The sequence below is a fragment of the Phytophthora infestans genome, genomic scaffold (assembly GCF_000142945.1).
Source record: "Phytophthora infestans T30-4 supercont1.11 genomic scaffold, whole genome shotgun sequence".
In the NCBI taxonomy this organism is placed as follows: Eukaryota; Oomycota; class Peronosporomycetes; order Peronosporales; family Peronosporaceae; genus Phytophthora; species Phytophthora infestans.
The window spans coordinates 702785-716105 of NW_003303748.1; the positions used below are offsets into that span (position 1 = coordinate 702785).

Genomic DNA, 13321 nt, shown 5'->3' on the forward strand with positions numbered 1-13321 from the left:
TTTGATAATTTTTGATAACGCTGAGTTTGAATTGTTTGGGGGTGCCGGTGGTCGACATAAGCGCAGGATGAAGTCGCCACAAGTATTATACAAACTCCACGCCTTTTGTATACGGGCAGAAGATTAATATCGATGGCTGAAGAGCTCCCGTTCATAGCTATGCAACCGCCTTTTGTGACGGGCATTTGTATCGACGATGTGCGTTTCAACCTCGCGAGTGCTTCCCGGATCGGGCGCGTAGTGCGTTTAGAGAGTTTCATCCTCGTGTTACAGCATGTCCAAGACGCCGATTGGCCACAAAAGATCTGCTTTCTCTCCGTCACATGGAGTTACAGCACGGTAATCGCGACGAGGAGTCCCTCGCGGACGTCAGAAGGGCAAGAAAGCTAGCTACATACATGCAGATTCAATGCAGTGGTGTCAATACGCCTCGACATTACGATCACCATAATCAACGCGGGATAACTAGGTATACATTTATCTCCGGCAATGCATTCTGGCATCGTTAGACCGTTTCTTCGACCAGCTTCCGCCTCTGATGAGCCTCAAACGACACACTGCGTCTGGATCGAGCTCGAATTCGTCGAAGCTCCTGACGGACGAAGACTGAACATGCTTGACCTGCCACCGTCGCGGAGTGTCGACCGTATAATAGTGCCGAAGAACTGGGTGGTAATGCTTAGGATCAACATGGTCGACTGCGAGTCTGGAGCGCTCGCATCCGAAAAGTGCTTCGTAAACCTTTGGAACATTTATCGCCCAGGTAACCTGGCAGGTTGCGGCGGAGGTAGCTGGGCGGTGCACTGGCGCAACCCCTGAAGTAACGATACGTCCAGCTAGACTCGTGAAGGGAGGACATCGCGCCGTGCTTCCGTGTGCACAGATGCCCGTCACGTCACTAAGAATCAGTAGATGCAACGATCGAACACGTGCATTACAGTTGCTAAATAGCTAAGTACTACAGTAATAGCGATATTTTTAATATTATAACCTTGGAAAACCGATGTGAATTGGACTTAACGGACGTATGTTAAATTGAAATACCCCGCTCTCGCCCTGATAAATGAATTCCAAGAAGAGTCGATTCGTTGATAAACTATCGCGGGGTGGAGGCATTGATCAGCGGCAGTACATGTACTGCAACTATTTGACGCTTTAGAGTGCAGACACTAACCCTATCGACCGCGTATGGACGCTGACGACTCCAGAATCGACAGCTCACACGATACCGTGCAAGCCTCGTAGCTCGTACACCCTTGGTCGCTCATACAAGCTTCGAAGTCTGTAATTTGGTCCCTGGCCGCTTCTTGTGCGTTCCACTGAGTTGATTCGCATACGCACTTGGCACAGACGACGACCTTGCGCTGAATCAGCTTGCCTCCTGCTACAATGAAGCTGATGTTCTGTCGAATCTTACATGAGTAGCACACACCACCGTAGCAGATTTTGCACGTGCTCTTCCCAATGCTCCCAATGACACTGGTCGTTTTCTTCGAGCATACCACACATCCTTTCCCGTCTCGAGTTTTTCTCTCGACGTCATAAGCCGAATGGTGACGCTGTAACATCCACGCCAGCTTCTTCATCTGTCCACAGTAGACGTAATTGGTTGCTGAAAGCATCGCACCGGCCGCTACAGAAAGCAAGAGCGAACGCCTCATGTCACCTCCCGGATCGATTGTGGCGCATGCGAAATTGTCAACAACGTTCTTCTTGAGCTGCCTAAAACATCCAAAGAGTGACAAATTCGCTCGGATCTTGTTGGGTAAGGGAGTGGTTTGTGGGAAATCGATAGAGTGTAGTAAATGGTAGCCCACGCGGTCGCCATTCGAGAGGAATACCGTGCCAGTTGCCTCGATATACACGAAGTCACGGCTCTTTACTAGGTGCGTGGAGTGCAGCGGCACGTCGACTGTCATCCACTTGATCACAATAGACCGGAACGGATCATCCTTACTGGGTCCTACTACCGGACATAACACTGCAGCACTATTGATATCATGGACGTACGAGGCTTTAATACGCATATCACTCAACGTCGGGTTCACGACTCCATACATGAGGTCGTCTAGTTCACCGACGAATGTCCCGACGCTCAGAAATAACGGTAGATCTTTTGCCGGGGAAGTAGTTCGTAGACGCTGAGTCGCACTTAGCGAGTTCTCCGGCTCAATACCACGTCGTTTAAGTTCCTTTCGAGTTCGTTCTGCGTACACGTGTAGATTGGCCTTTGATCTGACATGTCTCCAGCGTTGCTTGTCCACTTTACGCTTGTGAACTTGAACAAACTCTTCGTACTTCTTGATGTAATCTTCCACGTAAACAGCGACGAGTTCGATCAGCTCTTGTCGTTCCAATTCGGACACATGAACGTCTGGAAACGGATTGGCCGCAAAGCGGTCTCTCGTCATCTTGGCAAGATGAAGACTGGTATGCTCTCTAGTGTAAGTCAACAACTGCATCGGACGGCACTGGAGCAATCGCTTGGAATTGACAAGAAGAAAGTTGAATACGGTCAACACGTGGGGGCTTTTCAACATATGCAGCGTATCCATGGTAAACGTACATTATCTTAGGCGAAAGGGTTAAGTTGAAGGCATACGCGGCATCATTTAAGCATTATTTAACATCCAACAACGTTGGTGTTGGAAGCAAGGAAGAGGCTCTTTCGCGCTGACGGATAGCAATAGTACATCATTGTTGGTGCGGATTTCTGCCGAATTCTGGCAGTCGGATCAACATGAATTTACTTCGTTCATAGCGCTAGTTTCGCGTTTCTAGTCGCACATGACCTTATCTTGTTAAGCTTCTTGTGTCAGCGCCATACGATTCGAGTTATGCGGCCTGGATCGCCGTTTGGAGGGTTAAAGATGCCGGCAACGATGCAATCATAGAGAGAGCACAACTGTTTAAGCAATCCCCTGCAAATCAAGCCATCGTGTTGTCTCTGAAACCCCTATGGCCAGGCCAGACACCGCTAGAATACTTTCTTACCTAAGTAAAAAGGAAGTTACTTAAGACGTTTCGTAGTAAAAAAAAGACAGCTGGAGCTTCTAGAGCGAACCAGTTGAGGCCTTGATGAAAAAAAAAACGCTCGTTATACGTGACGAAATGGGCTAATAGAAGGTGACGAAACATTCTTGCTCTGATACAAATTAGAGCCGACAACAGTTGCTACATTCAATGTCGTCACTTCATAGAACATACCCCTCAGCTACCAACACGCACTCCGCTGGAGTCTCGAGATCTCGCTGCTCTAATTTGAGTTTTCTTGGAGATTTGAAGTTCTGATTTTTTTAAAATCTATTCCTGTTCTCCCAGGATCGCTCGCCATGGGTCTCACCGCTTCCACCGACCGCCGTGCAGTCTTCTACTTCATCGGGGACTCCATCACCGAGCAAGCCAGCGATCCAAACAAGTCTGGCTTCATCACGCTCCTGCAGAACCACTATGTGCGGTCTGTGGACATGATCAACCGTGGGCTCTCGGGTTACAACACCAAGTGGGTACTGCAGCATGGTATGCCACTTTTCTCCAAGGAAGTGCAGTTCCAATACTCAGCATCACTCGTCACCGTGTTCCTGGGAGCCAATGACGCCATCATAGGCGGACAGGACCTAGTTGTCCGTGTACCACTGGAGGAATATCGAATTAATCTACAGAAAATACTGCACGTGATCCAGCCACTGTTAGCTCCAGGAGGCAAAGTCCTGTTGATTACTCCGCCTTGTATCATCGACTCGGAACGCCACGGAGATCGCTCCAACGCGTCCACTGGAGAATATGCTCGTGCGTGCGTGGAGCTGGCAGCTGAGGAGAATGTACATGTGCTGGACTTGCACACGTACTTTAATTCTTCATTCCCAGACGTGAAAGTGCGTCAAACCTATTTTGTCGACGGATTGCACTTCTCGGCTAAAGGACACAAAGAAGTTGGGAAGCTGCTGAGTGTCGCGATCAATGGAATGTTCGATAAAGAAGAACTGAAACGCTTCAACAAGTGGCAACTTCCCGACTGGCACGATTTTATTCACTAGGAGACGACAGAGAGCGTTTAACGGCAGTATATGGAGTGAAAACGTTGTACTGGGGAAACATAGGCCTTCCGATTGTCACCTGAGTCGATAGTCCACTGAAACCCTAGAGAAACAAAAAATTTAACGTACGTTCTGTGATAAGTTTGGCGTGAATGTTGCTAGGTCCTAGCCTAGGAAGCGTGATGAACCAATGGGAGAAGCTGCTCATTATTGAAGACAAAGGCACATCCGCATCAGTGATAATAATTTCAAGCTATGGATCCTTCATCACGGAATCAGTATCTCGTCAGTCACCTTATCCAGAAAACGCTTAGCAAATTAGCCCAATAGCGATTGATGTCGCGACCCACTTGTCTTGGCTGTACATGTTGCAACAGCTCGTGGCTTCTTTTCTCGATATTCATGAAGGAATCGTCGTGTCACTCGGCTGTAAATGCTAAATATTACTTCGTACTTTTTTAAAAAAATATTAAAATAATTGCATCACTTACTACTGATTTAATTTTTAATTTTTCAAAAAAAATCAACTGTCCTCCCAGGCCAAAGCAACGCCTCTAGTTGTACGAACTGGACGCTTGTTATGGAACAGTGGATAATATAGATTCAGTAAGAGTGCCGTTGAAGCATCAAAACACGCATTATACAATTTTTTTAATGACTGTATTTTTATAAAATAGCATTTCTCCGAAATGGAAAACGCTAAGAAACGCAATTCTTCAAAAAAAAATGATTTTGCTTTAAATGCATCTAAAGTAGACACAGCTTTTAGTTCATGAGCTAATTGATTTTTGTTAGGCTTTATTGAGATTGGCCCAGTGCTTCACCCGCCCAAGCTGCACGCTCCTCAGAATAGCCGGGTACGCCCTGAACGCCTTGTAGTTCCGGAAAAATAGTAACTCGCCGTCGGTTTTGCCTAACATAGCTTTCGCCACCATTGTCCGGTAGACAGGAAGAGCCGCTAAATTTTCTGGTCCTAGCTTTGTGGCGACGCTCTCTGCTGATTCGCCTGTGTTGAGCCAAAAATGCAGCCATTTACGAGTTGCTTTGGCATCACGAAAGATCCCCTCGACAGCCAAGGTCGGTGTTCTCTCTTCGTCGTCTTCGATATCACCCACGCCCCTCTTCTCATTAGATCTCAGAACCCTTGTTTCACGTGGGATTTTGCCCTCTGCCTGGACATTACGACGAGAAAGAGGTGTCGCGAAATTGGCAGTTTTAGCGCCCACAACGAAGAATGTACCACTTGTGAGGATGCTAGAAGCTACAACCAGGAGGATGAAGCGAAGACCCATCGTTTGAAGCGTCCCTGGGACTGAAATTGCAGAATGGACGGTGGTTATGGCAAAGCTTCATCATGAATGTTTTGTTCATTTACTTAAAAAGCGCTCGTTCCTTTTTAAAGTGCTTCATAAAACCAAAATGATTATTATTTTGATGATGCGTACGTAAACAGCGGAATTCCGGTCCGAATATATGTACAAAAACGAGCGCCAAATTCAGGACCCAGCAAGAAAGCGCTAAGGCGCACAGCACGCTGCAAGTATTTTTACGAAGAACAATGAACAAGCGCCATTATAGATCATGGCGTGAAGTACGATTGTACTGTGAAATGAATTCCTTTGGATCTGGCACTTTGTAGTGCAACAACGTCGGCTTCCGGCTATTTACTAACACCAAGCATTTTTGTTTGTTTACTACATAACGTAACTTTTTTTGTTTACTCCTGAGCGAAAAGCCAAGCAAATCACTTTCGGAATTCTTGCATGTGCCAAGTTCTACAGTACATTTATGAAATACGATAAAACGTTTTATATACACAAGTAAAACAGCCACGGTAGAGGAACAGCACTTTGCAACAATCCCGCTCTATCTTGAGCATACAATATTAGAGTAAGACAACGCGAAACCCGAACCATTATAAGGAGGCCTCGTTCAACGTACACATATTAATATTTACTGTTGCACTTACAGTGTGTGATCTTTATTTTAAATTAACTAGATCGCATACGCTTATGCAGGTTGCTCTAACCAGCATCAGCGAGCGATTCACCAACGAGTTTTCAAGCTAGGCAAACGAATATGCTAGCATTGCATTCTATTGTGTTGAAATATGAAGCACACTTAATTATCAATAAACCTTGTTCAACAAGTTAAAATGTATTGAGGCATCGATTGTCAGACAAAGTTGGGCGATGGTTGTCAAAAGCTTCGGTGGTATGGAGGTTTCTAACCCCTAATGCTACCTGTAACTCGGTCGACATTTTTGACACGATATAATGTGTGTGCCCTACCATATATTACTACGTATTATAGTATTATAAATCTGGCTGTAATTTTTTCAATTTACATGTCAAAAGATTACTGCATTTTTTTATCTTCCTCACAATCTTACATGCAACGTCACCTCGACAATTCTGGTTTACATCGATTAGTCGCGTTGCTGTCCGTAGCCAACACAAGAGCGCTTTCCGGTGATTTTTTTCATGTAGCGGGGAGTGTTGCTGCCTCATTTTACAATTTGCATTACTTTAAAGTCCCAGAAAATTTTCTACCCTCGACTAATCGGTTTAAGACAATGCGGATTTTGGTAACCCTGCTAGCAGCCGTAGCGTCTACTCTTCTTTCGAGTGGCATCGCTCTACAGACAGACCCCGAAAAAACATCGATTGCAGCGATCCGGCAGACCGAAGTAGGCCACTTTGTCCACACCCCAAGTGCTGATAACGGCAACAGGCTTCTGCGCTTACGCAAAACGAACTACGACGAAGATGAAGAGAGAAAAGAGAAATTCTGGATAAAGCCAGACTGCTGTCGGATTTAGCGTATCGCGAAAATATGTTCGCTCGTTGGGTCAGCGAGGACTATTCGTCGATGGTGATTTTCGACAAACTCAATGTGCTAAAGAACGAAAAGTACCGGCACATCTACAACGCGTATGCTGACCTTCGTCGGAACGGCCGATCATTCAGTGGATTCGTTTTCTCACTTTGGATTCTCCATGGTATGAACACAGCGATTTGGGGTGCGGAAGGAAGGGCTGGTAGCGAGTGAGTAAAGCTGATGGAACTAAGCTCGACGAACAATCAATCTATTTTGTGCACTCTCGTCGAAACTGTCCTTATGCCTATAAAAAAACACAGCACCTATCTGACTGTACTGCACACTAGCCAAAGATCTATCTCGACACCGGTGCTTAATCCTTTCGTGGTACACTTATCTAAATTATTCCATACGCACCAGAGATATGAGAGAACTTTAGCTAATGGAATAACGCAAGGCTTGAAACTGCGATTATCTGGATAAAATCTAAATAAATGACGGATAGATTACCAATCAATATTCCAATACTTTATTCTTGTGGAATATATTTCTGGACGAAGAAAAATATTTTTCGAGTTATTTTTGAAGCTAAAGCTCTCTATTGACATAAAAGGCCACAGGCGCAAAAGTAGCATATTCGCATTTTATAAACGTATACCTTAAATATCAGTGATATAAATGACACAACACTAACAAAAACCGTTTCTGCAGTAAGGCCACAATATTTATGGACGGTATGTAAATTCTAATGCAAATATTTGCAGCTCTAATACTGATATATTAATAATAAGATTGAATTATCCGATTGAATTCTACTTATAGCAGTGAGATGCCGATTTAGATATAAAATAGACAAACAGTACATGAGCGTCAATTTCAAGAGGCAGAGTCTCAAGCTGCACGCACATGGCTCATACTTTGTTCTTTATCTGCTACTACTGAAGTGTGTAGGATAGAAATTGGCAGTCCTACGACAAGCCTCGCTGTTTAAAGCACCCGGTAAAGTAAATTTTGCGAAAGCCGTGATGTGGGGTTCTGGTGGAAAGCCTTTAGACTGTAGGCTACCGTACCAAGTCTCTACAGCTTTTTAATTGAGACAATACTCAATACTGTGCTCAAAAACATCATTAAGTAAACAACATAAATGCTTGACAAGTGTATATTCACACCGGTGGAGCTGCCGTTGCTCCAACGCGAGTACGTAATATTGCAGCAAGACTGGTTGACTGCGAGGCTTGCCTCTTGCTGCTCGTGCTGTGCAGTGGTCAGATATTAGCAAGGTCAAACCTTATTGGCATTTAAATTGTAACAAGGCTCGGGACGCCTGCTCGCCGGCGGGTCGCACCGCTCACTGTCACCGTCTGTCGGTGAACTACCAGGGTTCCGAGGCTCGAACGCAATCAACACTGTGCTGGCTGCTCTCAAGCCGCCGGGACGCGCCCGCCCCTATTTGTATTCAGCTCAACCACTTCAACTCTACTCGATGTAGAGCTCTCAGCTCAACATCAATATCAGCTGCGTCTTACTGCGCAGCCCTGCCTCTCACAGGACCGCAACTCACCGCGCAGACACGCTTAGGGGCCCCCGGGCAGTAGCGCACACGTCGATCCCTGTGTCCGTCTCACTGGTCACCGCCGGTAAGCCCGCGTGCAACAACAATCAGACTCGTCAAAGGGCTACCCCCCTCTGACTCGCCCGCCTCCTCGAGCCACCACCACCACCACGAACGGCTCCACCTCGTCGTTCTCTGCCCAGCTACTCACCCACTCTGTGCCTTCCGGATCTGCTCAACGAATTCCTGGCAGCTCTGCTCCCCCGACACTCGACTCGCTCTCGCGCTTCTCCGGCTTTTGACTTGCAAGGGCCTGCAAGTCCTCGACCACCAACACGCGCTCCGCAATCAACGCACCACTTTACTCGCACTCGAGCCACTTGCGCCTCACGGATCTAATTCTTAACTGAGCTCGAGCCGCCGATCGCCGCTCAGTATCCACATCACATCCCGAACTGTCGATTAACTCCAACTTGGAGCAGCTGCTCTACTAGCCTCTCACAGTGCTACCCTTTGTCGTCTCGGGGTACACGACCACCCCATCCTTGTGTTTATTGCTCTGCTGGAGCCCCACGACCACACACCCCTCGCACTTCGACAGTAACGGCCGGTGTCGTAACCCACTGCAGCTGTGGGTGCAGACTGTACCGTACAGTGGCTCTTCGTGTCACGCGAGCCTCTGCCGCTCACACTCACCGCTGGTCCCGTGAGCTGGCGTCGTCTCCGCCTCCCCACGAACGAGCTGCCGTGTTCCGTGCCGGGTTGCGGCTGCTCGAAGTCAACAGCGGAGACCCGCTCGGTCCCTCGTTCTAGTGCCTGGTGACACGCCTTGTTCAATACCAGAGTATTCCATAACTCTGTCGTCGTGAAAGAGCTGGTCGTACTCCGACGTGGAGGCCCATTGCTCGTCGCTTCCGGTCTCAGTGCCGCTGCGTTGCTCGTCTCGCAGTGGTCGTAACATGCCGCAGGTTTCTTACCACGGCGACCGGTCCGGACTTCTCGTCAACAGGTGTACGGCTGTCCTGCATTTGCTTCTTCCCACAGTAAACTTCAAATGTGTAGTAGATATGATACAAGTTTCATGCTAAGATAGCATGTGTAGTACACGAGAGCGAAACTCTGAAGCAAAAAAATTAAACGGGCGTGCCAGTAGGCACACACTCATCGAATGCAGCAGGCAGACTTGGAGCAGCACAAGATGAAGGGTTTGGTACCCCAGCGATGAGGTTTGTCCTTCACAAGATTCTCATCCCGTTGAAAGAAGACGTGTACGGCAGCATCGCCTCATCGTAGACCATCACCGCCAGATGAATAAAGGTTTCTATAAATGCTCCTTGAAGTGCGATAATGACCGGATGCAGTTTCCAGGATCGATCGGAGGATGCCTTGGGATCTGAGTCACTGCTGAAGTGCAGGCTCGTGAAATGTGGTAGAATCGAGCTTTCGTCATGAACATGACGACGAATTTTATCTTCGCCGGTCGTTCGCCAATGATTGGCAAGCCTTTATTTGCTGGGAGCGAGTGTCCTTGCTATAAGCAGTCTAATAACAAATGATATCTCTATAGCCGAAATACCGGAAGTTCTCAGCAACTTTGCACATAACATACCAGGAGGAGTAATTTCAAATTGAGATTTCTTGAGCTTTAGATCTTTAGATCTTTTTGTTTGTTGTACAATGATTCAGCTCGCTCATCCGAATTCTCCAGAAAGTCATCATTACTAGCACCGGCGATAGACAATAAAAGTTGCAGTGTCACGAAGGAAAAAAAAAGCTCCAAGTATTGTCGACGCTGCTTTCAACGTGGTAAGGTCCTTGCCCTCCGTCGGACAGTTTAGGGTACCTTTCTGTGATCCGACCACTGAGTCGCACCTCATAGAGGTTATCCATGTATGGGTATATATTCTGCGTGTGGGAGAGAAGACCAACTGATCTCTTTATGCCAGATAAAAACCAATGGCTTTGATGTTACCACTAGCAACTTGATGCACCCGCCGACAGCATCAAGAAGCGATTCGTCAAAGTTCACGCCGTCTTCGTTAATACCCGGGTCCGGCCCAGTCACGTCCCATTACGGCTTTTCGCCACTCCCAACATCCGAGTCGAGCCTATTGTACTCTCCAGCTGAGGCACATCGTGTTACAAAGTTCAAATCATCATGTAAACCTAAACCAATTACGAGATAAGCTCGAACCTGTATCATTATGGAACCTTGCATATGTATATGCACGATTCGCCAAACTCATCTTCGGCAAGCTCACCGTTACGCGCTTCGACAAACAAATCGACCTAGCGCAAATCTGATTCAACTTCTATTGCGTTTTTACCGCGATTCCCTTCATTACCAACACAGTCATTCGAAGCAAACTCCACGCACAGGTTGCGCCCCGTCAAGGTCCCACCTACATATATACATTGTTTTGTGAGTAGGAAATCAAAGACAATGATACTCACAACATAATTATATCTGACGTTCCGTTGTCTCGTGTGTGCAAAACGTTGGTCTGATTTTGAAATAGCCCGCCTTCAACCACGGCGAGGGGATCGCTGACGCGCATGATATCTTCAGCGTCATCCAGCACGTTTGGAGACGTGGGATTGGAGTGTGGGGCAGCTCAGGACGCCTAGGACTCGTTTGCGCAGCACACGTTGGCTCAGATCCGCTTGGCCCAGGGTTTGTCAGCGTGCTCGGCTCATTAATTTCAGGGTGGCCTCCTTCGGACACGATAAGGTTGGCATTTAATTACGTATTATAAGTGTCTTGAAAAATATTACCTTTCTCCATCCGATCAACGGGTTCTGACTTTGCTCCGAGGTCAACAGTGGCTTAGATCACTGATAGCCTGTCTCTCCCCTTCTTTCTGTCGCGCGAACTCCTCTGAAAGCGAAACATTAGGATTAGCTAGTATTTTCTATAGTGATCGGGCGTGTCATTGTTTTTTGGACAGACTTAGGGAGCAAAGGACACTTGCTATTCCCAGCTTTAGAATAAGCAACCTGTTCACTCGATGGCCCCGCAATTACACTAAAAACCCACAGGCTCTTCATTGCCGTTTCCCCGTCTCCCCCTTCACATAACCCAATTCAAGATGGCGGACTAATTCGACCCCAAGGCAGGTAATTACTAGTGTAGCTCTCACATGAAGACGGGGTGGCGGGCGAGGCCCCCTTCAGGCATCCGCTCCGATCATACTTTCATCAAACGAGGTGTTAAAGGCAAGCTACGCAAGGGCAAAACCAATATTAGCTATTTAACCGGTGCATGTTGCTGAATGCATCTACATTACAATTTTTACTGATGATCTGTACACACCTTTTGGACCGAATGCGCTTTGGGCATACGCGATGCTAAAAGGGTTAATCCCTCAGCCACCTCTTCCACTCCGACGAAGTGGCTCGATGCAAATAGCGAAACCTCCCATGGAAAAACTGGCAGCGTATGCTGCTACTCAACGGTGCCAGCTAGGCCCAGCAGCTACAGAACAAGACGCTCGTGTCGATGGTGCAAGTGTAACTGCTGCACAAAAAGCCGCTCATGTTGGTGCTGCTAGCGTGGCTGCTGCACAACAAGATAACCGTGTCGGTGCTGCTCGTGTAGCATCCATAAACCAATGTGATACCGGCGCTGCTGCTACGGAGCCAGGTGCCGGCGTGGATGCGAACGGTGGTGGTGACACGGCAACCATCGAAGAGGAGATGGAGATCGGAGCCGAACCAGGTTTGGATGCCTTTGATCGAGGTTTCTTTATGAAAGACCTCCGTGCTGAGAATCGCTTGGTCCCGTCGATGTGGATGACGTCAATATTAGTGCAGTGTCGCCCGGTGCAGTGTGAAGTCCGACGAGGAGGATTTTGCTTTTAACCAGCGGGAAGATGCCGAAGAAGCCTACGTGGCTGAAGTCGAGTCGGATCCTAAGGTTGAGGACATTGGCCAGGTCTTTTGGCAAAATGGTATGTAAATTCGAGAGCATTGTAGTGCCGGGTGGGAGTTATACGACCAAGACCATTGCGGTAAGTCTGTGACGTGCAGAATGATTTAATCGTAGTCTAACTTGATCGCTATTTAACATGTAACACCCCAGTTGAAACTCGACGCAGCCGCTTTGAATGATGGCAGGGGCGCTACGAAATCTGCGGCTGCTTCTGGGGAGTCATCAATTGTTTTGCTCAAGTTACTCTGGACGATGGCGCCTTCCAGATACGATGCCTTTTCGCGATCGCGCAGCAAACACATGAACGGCAAGCTGCAGCACAAGCTGAAGACCCCAAGAAATACGTGGAGACATCATTGGCAAATTGAAGAGACAAAAATTAATTCGACAACACGAGGTATTTCAAGTAATCGGTCTGCTGGTTATTCGTACGCTATGTGGGCATACGGATGGCTTGTCCAAACCTTGTGCTGTAACGAAAACGGTGCTGTGCCGCGGAATATTTTTGGGAGATACATGAATCGCAAGTGATTCAGACCGATACGCGCTTCCTTCATTTTACAACCTCCAGCCGCAAACCCAAGACCATCGATAAGACGTTCCAGATCCAACCCGTTCTACCAGGTTCGTGACCTACTCCGTCTCCAACAGAACATTAAAGCTTGTACATTATTTAATTCTGTCACAAATCCGTATTATCCAGGGTATTCAAAAATTACCTGTTTTTGGTATGCTTTATACTAAAGAGTTGAATTTATCTTGGTGTTGAATCGATAAGATGAAGAGCGAATGCGCATCCCAAATGACCGTCATTCGCAGTATCACGAAGACATTTGATGGATTACCAAAACCAGTGGTTGATTACAGCCGACAAGTTCTGATCTCCAGCTCGGGCACTCTCGCTTTCTACCATTGGGGTTCTACTACGTATGGGCGCAGCGTTCTCACCCACTTGGGTGACCAAAACAGCTCATGTTCCAG

The 13321-nt window shown here is 47.3% G+C and overlaps 5 protein-coding genes across 5 annotated transcripts; 3 read left to right on the forward strand and 2 right to left on the reverse strand.

Moving 5' to 3' along the window:
- Positions 1–1218: 1218 nt before the first annotated feature.
- PITG_07433 (uncharacterized protein) lies at positions 1219–2411 on the reverse strand (the record flags this gene model as incomplete). The annotated part of the gene is made up of 3 exons (XM_002904413.1): positions 1219–1296; positions 1338–1510; positions 1559–2411. The coding sequence occupies 3 exons, from the start codon at positions 2409–2411 to the stop codon at positions 1219–1221; spliced, it is 1104 nt and encodes a 367-aa protein (XP_002904459.1).
- Positions 2412–3332: 921 nt separating this feature from the next.
- On the forward strand, positions 3333–4037 carry PITG_07434 (isoamyl acetate-hydrolyzing esterase 1; the record flags this gene model as incomplete). Its single annotated transcript, XM_002904414.1, has 1 exon — positions 3333–4037. One exon carries the CDS (start codon positions 3333–3335, stop codon positions 4035–4037), a length of 705 nt encoding a protein of 234 aa, XP_002904460.1.
- Positions 4038–4828: 791 nt separating this feature from the next.
- On the reverse strand, positions 4829–5329 carry PITG_07435 (secreted RxLR effector peptide protein, putative; the record flags this gene model as incomplete). The annotated part of the gene is made up of 1 exon (XM_002904415.1): positions 4829–5329. The coding sequence occupies one exon, from the start codon at positions 5327–5329 to the stop codon at positions 4829–4831; it is 501 nt and encodes a 166-aa protein (XP_002904461.1).
- Positions 5330–6612: 1283 nt separating this feature from the next.
- On the forward strand, positions 6613–6858 carry PITG_22816 (secreted RxLR effector peptide protein, putative; the record flags this gene model as incomplete). Its single annotated transcript, XM_002904416.1, has 1 exon — positions 6613–6858. The coding sequence occupies one exon, from the start codon at positions 6613–6615 to the stop codon at positions 6856–6858; it is 246 nt and encodes an 81-aa protein (XP_002904462.1).
- Positions 6859–6908: 50 nt separating this feature from the next.
- PITG_07436 (uncharacterized protein) lies at positions 6909–8802 on the forward strand (the record flags this gene model as incomplete). Its single annotated transcript, XM_002904417.1, has 5 exons — positions 6909–6970; positions 7569–7591; positions 7710–7800; positions 8436–8494; positions 8521–8802. 5 exons carry the CDS (start codon positions 6909–6911, stop codon positions 8709–8711), a joined length of 426 nt encoding a protein of 141 aa, XP_002904463.1.
- Between the last annotated feature and the right edge of the window lie 4519 nt (positions 8803–13321).